General features: G+C 40.5%; 1 protein-coding gene across 1 annotated transcript in view; it reads right to left on the bottom strand.

Moving 5' to 3' along the window:
- Positions 1–2,924: 2,924 nt before the first annotated feature.
- Positions 2,925–17,629, bottom strand: part of Pappa2 (pappalysin 2) — a 232,006-nt gene continuing 217,301 nt past the window's right edge. The window contains exons 21-22 of the mRNA XM_051186063.1: positions 5,242–5,340; positions 2,925–3,227 (exon numbers count right to left, since the gene is read on the bottom strand). Coding sequence (XP_051042020.1) covers positions 3,147–3,227; positions 5,242–5,340 — 180 coding nt within the window. The 3' untranslated portion in view covers positions 2,925–3,146. The remainder of the gene's footprint in view (positions 3,228–5,241; positions 5,341–17,629) is intronic.

Raw genomic sequence — 17,629 nt, forward strand, 5'->3', positions numbered from 1 at the left:
TTTTAAATCTTATAAAATAACTGGCTGTAGCTGTTTTACATTACAATACAGTAGATCGGCTCCTTTCACTGTGCTTCAATCAAACCATCCCCTTGGGTGCTAACTGACACACTAGTGATCACATGAAATAGATGAAGTATCAAGACCAACGCCTTGTAATGTTGGAAAGGAAAGGAGAGAACCAAGGAGACTTTACTCGCTGCTTTCTCTGCCACGATCTGCACATTGTCCTTGCTGACCTCTTTCCTGTATCTGTGATTGAAGGCTGCCATGCTAACCATTGAAGTCAGCCACCCTTGGGCAATATGGACCTCAGAACTCTAGTTACTAGGAGCAAGAAGAAGCAGAGAGGTAACCCTGGAACAAGGGAACAGACAGACAAACCTCTGTGAAGGGCCCTAGATGACATTATGAATATGTAAGAGAAACAAAATGCAGACAATCACATGGGGACAAAAGTGAATTGTTCCCAGGATCTATGGTCATTTTCTTTATTAGGAACTTGAGTTGCTCCAAACACTAGGGCCTGGGGACAAAGTCTAGACGAGACCGCTTCCACTGTCTCTAGCTGATTATGGCTAAATGGCCTTCAGGCTGAGGAGCTTTTCATACACCCCAGAAACTGTTCTTTTGCCTTCCCAGGGCAGGGTGAATGTTGCCAAGAAAGAACAAAGTATCTTAAAATGAAATATGGGATGGAAATGTCCTCCCTGTTCCTGTTAATGTACTTAGCAAAGAGGCTGAGCATGGACACATATTGGTGAGCACTGTGTGCTCATAAGTACCCATGGGGTCATAGCATCTCTGCACAGGGTTGTACCCAGGATAACTATTGCCTATTTTCAGCTCTGTCTCCTCTGTTAGGATTGCCCAAGGCATCCTAGAATTTGGATGTTTCTCCAAGAAAACAATCTTAAAGTGTGTGTGTGTGTGTGTGTGTGTGTGTGTGTGTGTGTGTGTGTGTGTGTGAAGTAGAGAATTTAAACTTTTCTGTTGTCTTTTTATTTTACTTTAAACTTGCAGGATCCACAAATATATGAGTTGTCTTTCTTGACTGAGGGTACCAAGTGTGACACAGACAGTGTAGAGCATGTAAGCAACTGTTTCCCATATAGCTAGGAATAGTGGCAGCAGAGGAATTTTGGATGAACAAATTCTGTTCTTCCCTTTCTCAATGACTTTGTTGTCATTGCCTATAGGTAAGTATGTGTACATTGCCATATCCACAGTCATTACAGAATACTGCTCTTCATGTGTACAGCCGGTGTGATATGTTGATGATGGTAAATAATGTTTTCTTTCTCCTTCTATGGATTTGTTCCCTCAATGATGATAAAAAAAAAGGGGGGGATAAAAAAGGAGAACCTGTAGAGATACCAGAAGTGGCTCTAGGTTTTGCCTGGCCTCAGTTTCCACTGAAGAAAAATTTAGGGCAGACAGAGCTCAGAGCCTCTGTAAGAGGAAAAGACTAATGTTAGACAGGTGAAACTGTTTACTCTCTACATCCGACCCAGAAACTGTTGTAAGAACAAAACACCTAGAACAGACCCTATGGGAAAATGTGAGCCTACGACGGAGGGAAACAGAAGAGTTACTGTGATTGTTTTGTGTGCAGTACACAGAAGTATTGAACAAAAAAATAAATAAAAAAAAATGGCAAAGACAACAAAATGGACCCCAAATAGTTGAAATTCTTCTTTCTCCCCACAGAGTGTCACCCTTGCTCCACGTTTCCTAAGCTTGCTTACTGGGTCACAAACTTTGTGTTGCCACTGAATTAGATTTATCTCATTTCTCTGAGGATCACTCTGGGCTCCTCTGCAGACCTGGAACAAGGCCTTATGCACTCATCCCACCCTCTTACCCTCAAGCCTGTTTTAATCTTGACCTTTCACCTCACTGACAGCCGTTGGCTCTTCCATTCCTCTCCATTCTTTCATCTCTTGTTACCTTTCCCCAATTGGATTTCCAACACCCTTTCTGTTCTCAGAAAATCAAAAGTTGGTGATGTGGCTATGAATGATAGCCAGACATTGGGACTTCCAACAAGGACAGACACCAACTGGCCAAGTATGAAGAGGGTGTAAGTTCCTGTAAGCCTGGTGTTCAGAGAATGAGACCTAATACAAACTTTTTGACTGGCTGCTTGGCAGCTACACTTGGACTAGGCACATAGAGAAGTGGAAAAGACCCTGGATTTCACCAGCTCTGAGAGTTCTGAGAAGGGGGGACGTTTGTATGTTCCTTTTAATGAATACGTAGAAACCATTGTCTAGTTCTACTAGACCTGCCAAATGGATTCCTAGTTGTAACTTTCCATGCCTCTTGCTGTTAGCATGCCAACTCTATCTCCTTTTAGTAGGCCCAGCTCCCAGGTCATAAAATGATGGTCAGCTTACAGGCCAGGACCCAGGATTACATCTACTCTCTCCTTTACCCGTCCAACCTGCCAATCCCTGTCAATAGAAGGAGGGCAAAGGCATCTTTCTGTTTTTGAAGCTTTAGTAACCATCTGGACATAACCTTCACAGCAGCATGTGTGGAATGATGGATAAGTTTTAGATTAGTAAACAGCAAAATATATAATATATTTATATAATTATGTTTAAATACTTATAAAGACATTGCTAACGTCATTATTTAAGAGAGACTACACAAAAGAAAGGCAAAGGGCCAGTTTAGAGTAGATGAGCCCTGAAAGATGACAGTCCATCTGGAGTGGGGATTAACAGAGCATCCCTGGCATCTTCTCTTCTAATATTTTGATATTGTTTTACATGTTGGGTGGGGTTGAGCCACTGAAAACGAGCAGAGTGGGAAAGACAGTTGAGAAAAGTGTGGCGTAGAGTACAAATGGGAAACAGGGTCCTGTCTGTCACATTTCTCCTTTCATTTCTAATCAATTGTTTCTGTTTTTGTTTTTGTTGTTTTGTTTTTTACAGAAACTTCTGTCTATAATTCCTCCTTACTTGAACTATGTAATGCATTAATTGGCACCTACAAACATTCTCTTGCATTTCTTAAAGGCTCTCCATTCTAGGCTCTCCTTCCACCACAGGACCTGTATTATTCATTCACCCTTCCCATCCTGCCATGGAAGCCACTATCTTGTTGCCTCCAGGGGCAGAGGAGGGTGGGCTCTGGTCCTAGAGTTGCTGATTTTCTTCTGCCTTAGGATCCCGACAGGTGCATTCATCCAGGTCACAGTCAGCAGCAAATGGAATGACCTAGGGGGATGAATAGGAAGTTGAAATCATTCCTTTTTTTTTTTTTTTTTTTTTTTTTTTTTGTATGCCAAGATTCACACTTCTCAACTGGCTGGCTTTAATTTTTCTCATTTGGTTCTACAAGAAGAATGAAATTGGGAATTCACATCATAGACCTTTAATTAACACTGTATCCTCTTATGATATCCCATATCGTTTTAGGCATGGTAATCCTTCATTGCTTCCCTTTCTTTATCTATAAAGTGAGATGACATCACTCATCCACTGTCCAGAGAACATCTGTATTCTTGAGTCAAAGATCATGGTATAACACATTTATACCTTGCTGCATACCTAGAGCTACTGTTGAAATAACTCTTAACATTACTGACAGTGTCCAGTGAGATTATTTCTGTTGCTGTTGTAATCCTGGTAGACAGAAAGATGAATGCACATTTTTTTATGAGGAAGACTACAACTGACTTAACTCAGACCAATGACGGCCACTGAAGCCTAGCATCCCTAAATGTTCCATATTTCTGACTTTGTGCTCCTGGAGCAGTGGGATCATCTGAGGCATCTTCATATGCATGAAGTTTTTCCTTTCTTGGGCCTAAGATATACTTTGGGGGTAGTGAGACTTTGCATTTCCGTAACCACTGTGTGTGACTGTTATCTCACTTTTATGTAATTATCCCTCTCATATTCCAGACTCAGCACAGGAAAAAAAAAAAGGGTGCTTTTCGTCCCTGTTTGTACTGCTTGTACACATAAGCGATTCCTTTTGAATTAGAATCAAAGACAATGGGTACTGCTGAGATTTGAAAGTGGTAGTCTACATTTTGGGTACTCATGATTAAATGAGATAAATGCAAATGTTGCATATTAGTGCAGATACACTGAGGGGATGGGTTTAATGATTGTACAACTAGATTGGAGAAAGGGTGAGATTGTTTGCACATATGAAATAAAAGATGTAATTGTCAATAGAGATATGAAATGATGCATCTTTATAATTTCACTTTTTCTGTATGCTGGCCAGAGGCACTAAAATTCATAGACAAAGCCCAGGTTTATAAAGTATGAAATGGAGAGAGTTAAATGATTTCTTCCTAGGTGGCCATACCTTCCTGTATATAATAGACTCCTTGAGCAGCTATTTCCACAAGTAAGACTAGAAAATAGCTGGTCCAATTTTTGATGTATGCAATGTTCATGATATTTTTTTCTTAGCTCAAGATTGATTACTTATTAGAGAAAGAGAGGCCCAAATTGGTTGGTGATATGTTGAGTCCTTAAGTATTCCATGTTGTCACCTCATTCATGTGAAATGCTTAACAAAGTGCCTGGCACATAGCAAGTAATCAGAGAGGGTTGAAATTGTGTTTGGTACTCTAGTCTGTACATAGCTGATTGTTGCTTTATCTTAGGGAAGGAAATAATATTGGCCTATCTCCAATGTACTGAATTTACCAACTAGCTTCAAAAATCCCCAAAGCACTTGTACTTTTACTTATAACTTTGTAAAATTTCAGATCACTCAGCCTTACAGCTGCAAGGAGCTTATCTATTAACTTAATAGCACCATAAATAACAGGGGGTAAAGGGTACCAGACAAAGGGTTGCTGTAGATCTGATCCAGAGTGGTCCAGGTAGCAATCTAACATAATAGATCAAAGATAATTAATAACTGGGAAGCTTTTCACCGGAAATCTAGAACCTTCAAGGGAAGGAAGACATTCTTTGGTCTAGACAATGACAAGCAGGCAGGAGACTTTCAGTAGCAAAAGCATCGCTGTCCCAATGGGTCACTGCATTGGTAATTTACTAAGATGTGCTCACCACCTCGTCTCCTAATTGCTTAATCTCCTAATCACTTCAGAAACTCCAGCTACTCATTGTAGTTCTCTCTTAATGTTTGTACCATGAAGGAGAGCACACCAAAACCCTGCCCATTTCTGCAGTCACACAGCCTTTCCACCAATCCCAGGTGCTCTAACTTACCTTTCCACCCATCCCAGGCGCTCTCACTTACCTTCTTGGAAGATAGTGTGGAAGAGCAGCAGTCTCCTCCATCATACTGGCAATAGGCCCGGTTATTGATAGTGTCACACCAACCGTCTGCTTGGAAAGGCTGTGAAGTGATGGAGTCAGTGTGTTGTGTAGCTCCAAGGCCACATTTCCCTTCCCCCAATTCACCTCTAACCTACTCCAACCCAGTTCACAAAATAAATACCCAAGAGACTGTGTATAAATACCCAAAAGGCAGAATGCAGTCTCAAGAAGTTGAAAAGCCTTGAGAAAAGAGCTTTGTGCCCAAGGCACTGGATAATTTTCTGGCCTAGCATCTGCTTCTGGCCTAGTCTAAGGTCTGTTTTTATCATTAAACTTTCTGACCAGTTACTTTAGCTTTCTTATAATAACAAATCTTTATAGTATGTGTATTCTACTTCTACATTTTAATTGTGCTAATTATTAGAAAAAGCCTGTGTTCTGAACGATGTTGGCTTTATCAGTGAGAAAACAGGAATGTAAATAGATGATAAGAATGTCCCTGATCACATAGCCAGGGTCAGGCAGACCTAGTCATCATTTGTTAAGTATCTTGCCTTTATGCTACTTCTCTCATCTTTAGGCCCTTCTCCAAAGCCTGACACTTAGAGACCTTAGAAGTTCTCAGCTTCTGTGATAACACATATGTTGTCTGTCCAAGGTAAATGTGGTCCTAGGTAAGGATACCAGGGTTAGCACACACACAAAAATATTCCCACTTATATGTGCAGCTGCCTGATGCACAACAGCTAGATACAGAATTTGGAGTAGAGAAAGCTGAACTATTGCCATATACTCCTGTTACTGCTGTCAGTTAACAGGAAACAAAATGGGAAATGGGCCCAGACTAAACCAGAGTTAATGGACTGTTTCACCCTAAAAGGGAATGTGTGATAAGAACTGCAACAATCAGTTAAAAAACACTTCAGCTGACCAATGCATCTCTTGTCCAGAGAGCTACCTCTTGAAGGAAACACAACACACAGTATCCAAGAAGGTCTATCAGCTAGCCTACCTGTATTATAACCCTGGCTTACCCTGTCCATCTCATGCCCGAATGTAAACTCTTAGGAAACATCTCATGGTCAAGTTCTTTGAATTACGGAACTTGGGAGTTCTCAGACATGTGAAGATCACTTTCTCTCTCCTACCTGCCTTATGTGTCAGCTATGAAGACTATTCCATAGTCCACCATGCTTTGATGAAATAGATCACTCAGTTCAGTAATGGCCATGAAATAATGTTCAGCAATTGGGTTACATCAGAACAAGCTTGTCCAAGGCATTACTTCAGTGTTTTGATTTATTCTATGGGGTCCTGAGATCATTTGAACATCTCATCCCAGATGTATACCCATTTGCCAACCATTGCAAAGATACTACTTGTAGGATAGACCTCAACAGCTGTCGGACAGCTGTACAGCAATGTCAGCTGAGAGCAGGAAGGGACAAGAATTCTGTTTGCAACCCAGTCCTCTCTGGGAGAAAAAAAACAAAGATTCAGAGATAAACATTTGTCTTTCACATTAGAGCCAGTTACTTTGGCTCAAGAAAGCTTGCGATGACTATATGTTCAGGCACAGGGGACCAGATCCATCTTTTAAGAACCCCTCAGGCTCCTCTTCCTTCTTCAAGTGCTTAGAGAATAAGTTCCTCACTTAATACTAATAACTGTTACTGTTCTTCCAACCTTGACTAATCAATTGGCCAAACTTGGTCAGCTCCTTGTTTACTGTCTATATGATTGTTACAATGATAAAAACTTAGAGATCCATGAAGGTAGATAAGTTAGTCATCGATCTCATTATCAGGGAAGGGCATTTATGGTAGCCTTTCCACTGTTTAATATGTTAGTTGGCGGCAGTCTTGTAGGTCTCTAGACCTTTCTTTAGGTTCAGTTTTCTCTTCAAACCAATAATGGCTCCCTCTTTTATCGCTTTTATGTTCTCTCTCTCTCTCTCTCTCTCTCTCTCTCTCTCTCTCTCTCTCCCTCTCTGTCTCTCTCTTCTGTCTTCTATTCTCCCTTAAACTAGAGACAGAGAGGAGTCCTAGTTCCTACTTCAAATGACTTGACAGATTTACATGACCCCACCTGGATGGCATTGCCCTACATGTGGAATTGGGGTGGGGGGATGGTGGTCAGTGTGCATGTGAGGGGGAGAGAGGGTAAGAGGGAGGGAGGAAGAGAGGGAGAGGGAACTGGGATCGACATGTAAAATAAAAAATAATAATAAAAATTAAAATAACCTTAACGATGTCCCCACTTCTCTTGCATGTTTTGGGTGCTCTTCAGAGTAGAGGGGATGGTGAGTCTAAAGATGTCTTTAAAAAAAAACCTTACACTTTGCAGATGCATGTATGTGTATTTGTGTATGTGCAGTGTCTGTGTACATGTGTATGCATGCGTGTGGAGGTGAGAGAACAACTCTAAATGTCATTCCACAGGTTCCATTTGTGTTTTTGTTGTTTTGAGGTGAGGTCTGAACCTCACCAAGTAGACTAGGCCAGAGAACCTTGGAGATCTGTCTGTTTCTGCCTCCCTAACACTAGGATTAGAAATGTGTACCATAAAACCCAGTCCAACACTGAAGGGAAAAAAAACCAGTTTGTGTGTGTGTGTGTGTGTGTGTGTGTATGTGCGTTTTGTTGGCTTTTAACATGGATTCTTGGGTCAAACTGACATGTCTATATTTGTAAGATAGTGCATTACAAAGCCATATTTCCCCAACTCCAGTCTATACTTTGGAGTGGTTTTAGGAAAGAACCCTGGGTAATTGTTCTTTGTAATATCCTTACCATGAATGGCTACTCATCTCAAGAACGTAAGAGAATCCATGATGATGGATGATGAAACAGTAACAGCTTAGGTGACCTTCTCTAGGCCCTATTGGGCTTCTCTTGCAATGTTTCCCAAATGGTTTCTAAAAGCTGTTAGATTTTTACTCCTGAATGATCATGGGGAAAGGAAGGAATTTCAAAAAGGGGGTAGAAATATAGAGAAAATTTTGGGGGAAAACTCAAGGTCTAATATGCTATATACCTATTAGAATTAATTGCCCCTTCCCTAATGTGCCAACCTCTCCACCTTCAACAAACAGAGTCTCCCATGGCAACATGTGCCTGGGAAGACTGACAGTTTGAACCCAAAGCTACAAAGGAAAGAGTGGGAAGGAAAAATGACTAATTGATCTAAAGTTTGAAAGCATTCAAAGACCACATATAGAGTGGACTTTTTGTCGCAACATTTGAAAATGTCAGACTCGGTACACCACTCCTCTCTTAACACTACTCCCCAAGAGAGGGTGCTGGGATGGCTTTGGCCCTGTGTATTAGGGTATATATCCCTACCCATATGTATACTTCATTTGTAGCACAAGGTGTTCCCTGTAAGTGTATTTTTTAAGTGTTTGAAGATGATTTTGTAGAGGTCACTTTTTGATTCTCATTTTAACCATGGGAACAAAGAAAAAATCTGTAAAATACACACACTTATACAACATAAAGTCATCAGTATGAACATTAATTCTCAATGTTCAGGAAGATTCATTTCTTTACTAAATATGTTTCCTCTAGCATATACACATACATGCACACACATACACACCTTTCAGGTGTTACTTAGCATTAAGAAATCCAAGCCTGTAGATCATAAAGTATGTTCTTAAATCAGCACTGTTCTTTTTATGCTGGCTTCTCTTTGTAGTATCCACTTTGGTTGTTACAGAAAGGCATATCTTGCTGGCCTCTTAGTGGTAGTGTATTGCAAGAAGGTAAAGGTGAGGTGGTCAGATAAATAATGAATGAGAATACCCTTGGAACACACACCAGTCTATTCTGTCTGTATAGCTTTGGAAGCTTCACTAAAATAATACAATCTCTTCTTAATTAGTGCTGTTATTACAGGGGGTTTCTTGTAAACAGAATGCGATAGTCCCATGTGGCCAATGACATTTGGTGTTTTGCAGGCCTTCTCCAAAAAGATTGAGCTACCAGAGATGGTAGCTGTCTGTTGTCTGTGGCTGTAGTCATTCAGATCACCAATCAACATTCTAGATTCTACACCTATATTTGCAGGATTCTCTCTCTCCCTCTCTCTCTCTCTCTCTCTCTCTCTCTCTCTCTCTCTCTGTGTGTGTGTGTGTGTGTGTGTGTGTGTGTGTGAGAGAGAGAGAGAGAGAGAGAGAGAGAGAGAGTATACGAATGCATACACACATATTGGTATATATATTCCATACCTATGTGTGCATGGACATATACATACATACATATATATATTATACACACACACACACAGGTAGTGAAAACATGACTCCCCTCTGGAGGAAGACCACTGTTAATAGTCTCAATTTGATGGACTAGCATAGTGCTGGCATCAAAATGTAGATAAGAAATTACTTGATTCAGATTTAGGGATGAGAGGATCTACTTGACAGTGGTCAGGGGTGGTGGGCCTCTGTTATATCCTATATGGAGAATAATGTAGGACTACATCATTCTGCAGAGAGGAGGATTCTGAAAGAACTATTAGAGGGGAAGAAAGATAGCAACAGAGGAGGCCTCAGTCACCTTGCCACAGAGCCCACCCTCAAGAGAGTTCCACAAGCTTTGACTGATAGGCTGGCAGCACAGCCCTTGTGTTTTCTTCTGCAGCTTGCAATGGAACTTAAGACCACAATTATGTTCTAGGAAGGCAGCTCTGACTGCCATTCTTATACTCTGCTAACATAAAGGTTGGGATCTCAACCAAAAGGGACTTTCCCTCTGGGAACTGTGGGGCAGAAATTACTGTTTGATTACAAGGATGACTTAAACCAGGAGTAGACATTAACATTTGGCCTGATACCAAGCACTCTGTTCTCTCCCTGTGTCATTTGTGAACAAGCTTTCCTGTTACTCAGATGAGAAATCAGAGCATGTCCATTTGTTCACATTCATTAGGCTGTGTCATGACTCCAAAGATGCTTCTTTCCAGAGAAGTTACTATGAGATATCCACTATAAGCTCTACACAGTAAACTGATTTGTGTACCATGCTGCTCTATTCCCTTGCTTTTCAATAATGACAGCATTTTGCCTGTCTTCATTCTGAACCTCACCTTTTACTTCGTGGTTTCAATGAATGTATGTTCCTAGCTCATGTTAAAGTAAAAATTTTTTAAAACAATATTAAGATGTAAGACATTTAAGATAGAATTAGGCTTATAGAAGGAGAGATTGGCTTAGCATTTTTTCCCTACCTTTAACCACCCTGTCTCTCTCCTTCCCTAATTCACACCCTACCTTTCACTGTTAGATGATAATTTGACCTTAGATATTCCAAACTCCAGAAATGGAAGTATGAATTTATATTCATTAGAAATTTTGCAGCTTTAATTAGTCTCTTTTAACAGAAGAAGCAGATCAAGATGTCTCAGCTATGTCCACTGCATCCATAAGACCTGGGTTTTACATGCAAGGTCTTTACAGGATATAAGATGGGGAGTTTCATTACAAATCTTCCCTAGAATCTTGTAGACAATACTTGGGTGGCCTTTGATACCTTTTGTGGTGTATATTGCCAGAACGCTACTTGCTTGTCAATAAGATAATCGATCACAGATATTGGCAATGATAGGGACCAAAGGGGAAGACATGAATTAGTAGAATCATAGAAAATAGTATGAGGTTCCTGTAACTAACATAATCTAGCAACCCGACTGTTGGGTACATATTGAAAGGAATGGTGAGAAGATTTTTAGTTCAATTTAGTTTTGTTTTTAATAATGGCCACAGAAATAGGAAATCCTAGGGATAGAAGTAGGCTTAAAGACTACTTAGTGTAAAACATGTACTTTACAAATGAAATGGGGCCTTAAAAAGTGAACTGTTGTCTAGAGAGATGGCTTCATCAATAATGTACTTGATGTTCAATCACAGGACCTGAATTTGGTTACCAGCACCCACAGGAAAAGGCAAATAGTGACTCATAGCATTATTCTAGCACTAAAGAGATGGAGACAGAAGGATCTCAAAGTTGCTGCTCAGCCCATCTACTTGAATGAAGGAGCTTCTGGCTCAGTGAGAAACCATGTCTCAACAAACAATTGGAGAGTAATTGGGGGGAAACATCAAACATTAACTGATGGACTCCACATGCAATTGCACACATGTATATATGTACCCACATACATACATACATGTACACACACACATGCCTCAGAGCTACTATGGCATATTTTATGCATGTACATCATAAAATTTCACACTATGAATGTTCGGGCAAAGGTTTTGTATCTTATAACCTTTCTAGGCCCCAGCCTCTAGTTCAGACTAAACACAGTACTTTCTCAACAAATACATTAGTATAATTTCTCTGTTTAAAGTGAAAGGCTAACTCCAATTGCATACTGTATGACCAGACCCCACCTTTTCACTATTCTTCCACTGATAGGACATTTGGTAGACATGTTGTTTTATGAGAATCACATCACTTACCCATGCATATTTATATGTTTCTAGTATGTATTTACATATTTCTATTACATATTAGAGTACTGATATGCATCAATTTCTGCAGGTAAGAATTCAAACATAGTATATGGAAACTTTCTCTGTATTAATCACAAAAAAATGAAAATGGAGGGGAAATTGGAAGGGATAGGATGTATAAATGAGACAAGGGAATGAGGAAAAGGGAATGTGAAGGGTCAGCCAAACTTCAGTATGAAAAAAAAAAACTAATGAAAAAATTAAAAGCCATCTCTCAATTTCACAGCTAAGATTTTATGAAAGAAGAAAATTCTCCAGGGAACAAAAGACAAATAAAATGAAGACAAAACAAGAAGACAGTAAATCATGAACATCTTAGGAGAGACTCCAAATCAGTAATCAAGGTGCAGCAGGAATAGGGAACTAGATCACATTTCCTTTCGAAGTATGGAGGAGCCACTGACACTGTTGGCATTTTGATAAGAATGCTCATGAGGACTGTAAAGATGGCACAGCTACATGCTAACATTGTACAGGCAATGTGGCTTACTTGGAAGACTGGGGTTCTGGTCCTGCTTATTAGCTCTGAAGTCTTCATAACTCAAACCCAAGCTTTGGCTAAATTCACCAGTAACTAAGATGCCAAGAATCTACTGGGTCTCAGCTTAAAGGAGCATCACCTTGAAGATGTGAACATGCACATTCAGTTGGCTATCAGAGGGTTGCTGACATGGGCTCTAGTTATTTTAGTCTTTAGTCTTTTCAGGACTGGGGATTGGATCTAGGGCTTTTGACATGTTAGGAAACCACTTTACCACTGATCTATATCCAGTGCCCATTTTTCTGATGGTCTTTGTTAAGTGTTCAATGGTGTCTGTAAACTCACTCAGTAACCCTGTTCAGCCATCCCAATGACTGAGGTCACAGTCCTGTGCCACCATGTCTGGCTTGGGTCCTAGTCTTGTAGTCTGCAATGTATCAATGGTTCATGTGTAGTTTTTTGGACTCTATGGACCTCAAACTTCTTCTCATGCAATCTCCCATACCTACAGAGAATGTAAATATGCCCTTTTACACGGACTTAAAGAAGACCGTAATATAATCTGTTTACTTATCCCTGACACTAAGAACAGAGAAATTTCTGATATATGCCAAAGAAATCAATATCCATTGAGAAAAGCAGTTGAAATAAATTGAAATAGAAGAAGAAAAGTAACAAAAATAAGGTCATGTGATTTCCTTCAAAGGAGCCAGAGCTGTAGCACTACTCCATAAAGACTATGGAGCATGCATGAACACCAAGGCACAGACACCATGTTACATAAATGCTTGCTCAGAGTCCTGCTTTGCTCACCCTCCTCCACCACTACATTCTGTACAAGTGACATTACTATAAACAATTGCGTTCTTGCTCGTACATAGGATGCCAGTGCCTAACTCATAGATTACTGTAAGGAGTAGGTGAACAAATGGAGCTAGAATGATTAAGACAGTGTTTATCCCACAGCAAACACTCAGTAGCTCAGTTTCATAAATGCAAGAAAGACTACCACTACTGTAGGCCTCAAAGGCTGGTGAATGAGTTTTCTGCATCAAGGCCCTGGTAAATAAAACCTTAAGAGTCTACTACCAACAGCTTTGGGACAAACCACAATTGTTTCTGTCTTTGACAGTCTCCTGCCCTCTCATCTTCGTTACATACAGAAAGATCTGAGTTGTGAGGGAGTGAGGGTCGGGTATATGGGAAATGAATACAGAGTATATAAAACTGAAAGGGGCAAGCCTGCTTGGACTCTAAAACTCCTCCAAACATAATGTAACCTGGGTATCTCAGTCTAGACAGGCTCTTCTTCTCTGACACTAAGAATGAGTGACTTGAGACACTAGGAACAAAAGACAACTTTAGTTGGGAGGGAAGGCAAGAAGAGCAGAAAACAAAACTGCCCAACTCATCAGTTCATAAAGGCAATTCTGAAGAAGACCCACTCATTAAACATTGACTTAGTCTGCTAGGTAGGTAGTGATGCACTAGACATTGGGTTGATATAAGCAAATAGAGGGCTCAGCTAGAGCATACTGGCTTAGCAATCACTTAGCATGATAGAGGCTTTGGTTTGATCCCCAAAAACACAGGAGGAGGAAGATGAATAAATAGAGAGGAAAGTAACATGGAAGTACCCCTGCTTGTGTGATCCCCATGGAACTGTATTCATCTTTGTTCAAGGCCTGTACTTATGACCTTGAGACACAATAGGCTTCACTGAGCAGAGGAGACTGGGAAGTCCCTGAACAAACAGCTCTTAAATCATTGCCTTGTCAAGAAGGTAGCCAAATTCATTGCAGCAAGATTGTCAAGAGAACTTGCAGGCCACTAGTCTCACCCCAGTTGTGAAAACAAGAAAACCATGAGCAGGCCTTCTGCAGAGACACCAGAGAGACATGACTGTGTTTCAGTAATTGTTTTTGTAGGATTTTGAATTCAGGCTTTGGTGGTATCACTAACATAAGTACTCTTGACCCAAGCAAGGTTTGCTGCTTGGCACCTATCACTAATAAACAGCATTTGAGATGTAAAAATCAAGAAGGCAGGACACACTTGGTGTGCAACCAGTTAGGCCATAACTGACAGAAATCTAGATGAGTGGGTTATGTGGGATCAACTGCACCAGAAAAAAGTGAAGCTACTGGGGGAAACTTTGTTGTTTTTTGTTTTGTTTTGTTTTGTTATGTGGAATTAGATTCAGATGCTTAATTAGCCTAGGAGTAGTTCTGAATGATGGTGGGGTGTTCAGGGGGCATAAAGTTAGCTGGAAGTAGAGACTCCCAGAGTCTGCAAGTATGTCACATGGTTTGGCAATGCATAGGAGTCACAGAATATTTTGTTCTCCAGTGAGCCCTCTAGGTGGGAGGAGGACTGCCCCATCCCACCTCCAACTGAAAGCAGCCATTACCATAGCTTTCAACAGAAAGGTGGATGAAAAGTTTGTAGGAGTGCTATGGCTTAGACAAGACTTTATGGAGGAATGTGCAGCTTTGTCTATACCTTGCAGGCAGTTGAAGCTCAATAACTGATTTTCTGTATCAGATATGTGTGTACTCTGACTGAATCCTCCATGTCTATTCTGTTTTTCCCACCCTCAAATCTAATTCTGCCTGCCCCATCAATTCCCGCCTTAGGGTAGGCAAGTGCCACCAAGGCTGGATCACCTTGTATACAGGGAACAAACTGACTGGAGAGACGATTCGTGTGTCTGAATATGGATACTTCTTATAACTTGAGGCTTTTCTTACAGTTAAATGGAAAAGGCCATGAGGAAATGGCCTGGGGCTGGAAGGAAGGACTTGACTATTACAGTGGCTTAATGTAACCTTCCAGGAAATACATAGAAATGGGTTATTACTTAAGACAGAGCTAGCTGATAAGAAACAAGTAACCGGGCCAACAAAATTATATCTAATACAGAGCCTCAGTATATTAATTGGGACTGGCACAGTGGTGGGACAAGACCAACAGCGACAGGCGAAAAAACCGTACACCTTACATAGGCTTGCTCACACTAGGCTCTTTAAGACAACAGACTAAATGACTCAGAGGAAGCAGCAGAATTCCACGCCACTTGGAGCATCATGCTAACTGGGATAGGACCTGGGAGTGACTTTACTTGGTCTCCTCAGTAGGTGGCTACTCTCTCAGTTCATCCTCTTTGCATCTCCATCAGCTGCCCTGCCAGGCCATTCCTTCTATGCATGCAACATTCAGTGCTGAGTTTGCAAGCTTTGGGAGATTGCATTCATGTGGAAGGTGAGGACAGGGAAGGAAAAGAAGCAGGTCTGGGCAGAGGTAGAAATGCTGCACAACATGAGAGACGAAAACACAGTATGCAACCCTAGGCTCTAGGGCCAAGAGGGCCTGGGCAGGCTATTGGGGTTCAGTGTAGCCCTGGAACTTACTCCTCCCTCTGCCTCTGGCTTCTGGCTCCTTGGATAGCCTTCAGCTCATGGGAGGTAGAGGCAGACTGAGCTGGCCACTACAATGTTCCATCACAGCTCCAACACGGGTGCTCATCCCTGCCCCTACCATACACACACACACACACACACACACACACACACACACACACACACACACGCCAGGCAGTTCGGCATTTCTTGGCTTCCCAAGCCAGCCCGTGGAAGATGACTGGGAATGCAGACTGTGGGAGGAAATGACAATATTCATTGTTTGGATTAAATATTATTCTTGGCCCTCCTGCTCTTTGCTGAGTGTCTTATTTTATTTATTTATTTTTTTGTTTCCCATTCTCTCTCATTCTGTTCTCCTCCTCTGTATCTCCCCTTTCCTTTTCTCTCTTACCCAGAAGTTAAGCCCATGAAGAAAAGCTTAGAGGGAAGCCACAGTAGTTGAGAAAACTTGTCCAGACAGTGCTTCACTCTGAATGGGACTCCACTTAGTTTCCTCTGTGTTTTTCTAGGTGTGAGCCAGAACTTACAGAACTTCTTTTCTCTCTTTTGTATATATGCTGGATATGTATGAGTAAGTCAATGTGTGTATGTAAGTGCATGTACTCATGCTATACCTATGTTATACATGTATAATATAATAAGATATTACCTCTCACTGCTATGAGTATATGAGTATATACATACTATATAATTACTAACACATAATTATGATATAGTTAAATAACATATGTAACCATGCACACATGTACAATTCCTCTGGAAGCCTCAGGCACAAATTAGCAAACCTAAAGGTCAAACTCTCTTTATAAAACACAAAGTTCTTTTCTACAAGCCAAAGTCTACTTTTAAATTTTATGTAGTGCACGCTGCATAAACTAAGCAATATAGACATAAATTCTTACAATAATCCAATATGGCTGTGGCACTATGATAAGTATTTTCAAGTCAAAGAGTTTTAAGGACTAGAACTGTCAGAGACTGTGACTAAAAACAGAACACAGAGCCACTGTGTGAGGTCCAAGCCTGTCAGGCTCACAGTGCCTGACAGGCTCACAGTGCATTATGATCATCTTGTTCAAACATTCTTCATTCTATTCTTCACTATTGTATATCTAGTCCAGTCCCTCTGCAAAGCCATCAATATTAGTAGCTACCTTCTGTCTTAGGAAAGACCAATGTCACAGAAATACATAAGAAATGTATCTTATAAGATAATGAATGTCTGGCTGGAGCAGCTAATAGTGCTTTCTGTTCTTGTAAAGGACCTGGATTCACTTCCCAGTAACTACATTAGAATTCTTACAATTTGTAACTCCAGTTCTTGATAATCAGATGCCCTCTTCTGGCCTATTTGGGCACTGCATACACAGGGTACATGTATAAACTGGTAGGTATACACACATAAATACAAATAAATATAAAATTTAAACTTAGAAAGATTCTGAATGCCAAAACATTTATTATGAGCCAAGTATGATACTTAGAGCTAGGATTTTGACACATTTAACTTATACATATTTTGTGTATCTCCTTTATACAGGGTATATGTTTTACAGATAACAAAGTTATTGTCTTAAGTACGCTCTTGTTTGAGCACATAATAAGGCAGAATATGAGAATCTGAGACAGCAGAAAAGAAATTAGAAGCAAATAAGGGAACTCCCTGAGTAATTAATAGCACCACTAATAAGAGTCTCAGTGTTTATTAGGTGGGAGATAGCATAGTTAGGAAGGCTTTTATGGAGTATATGGGTTCAGACTTAATCTTTAAAGAATGAATAAGATTTGGGCTGAGAATTAGAGAGAATAATCCCAGTAGGAAAACTAAAGATCAGCCAAGATTTGAGATGGAAAAAAAGAAAAAAGAAAAGATGTATCTGTGGTTTTCTGCTTCAAGAATTAATGATCCACGTTTGGAACTATGTCAAAATCTCTATCCAGG

The sequence above is a fragment of the Phodopus roborovskii genome, unplaced genomic scaffold, assembly GCF_943737965.1.
Source record: "Phodopus roborovskii unplaced genomic scaffold, PHOROB, whole genome shotgun sequence".
Taxonomy (NCBI): domain Eukaryota; kingdom Metazoa; phylum Chordata; class Mammalia; order Rodentia; family Cricetidae; genus Phodopus; species Phodopus roborovskii.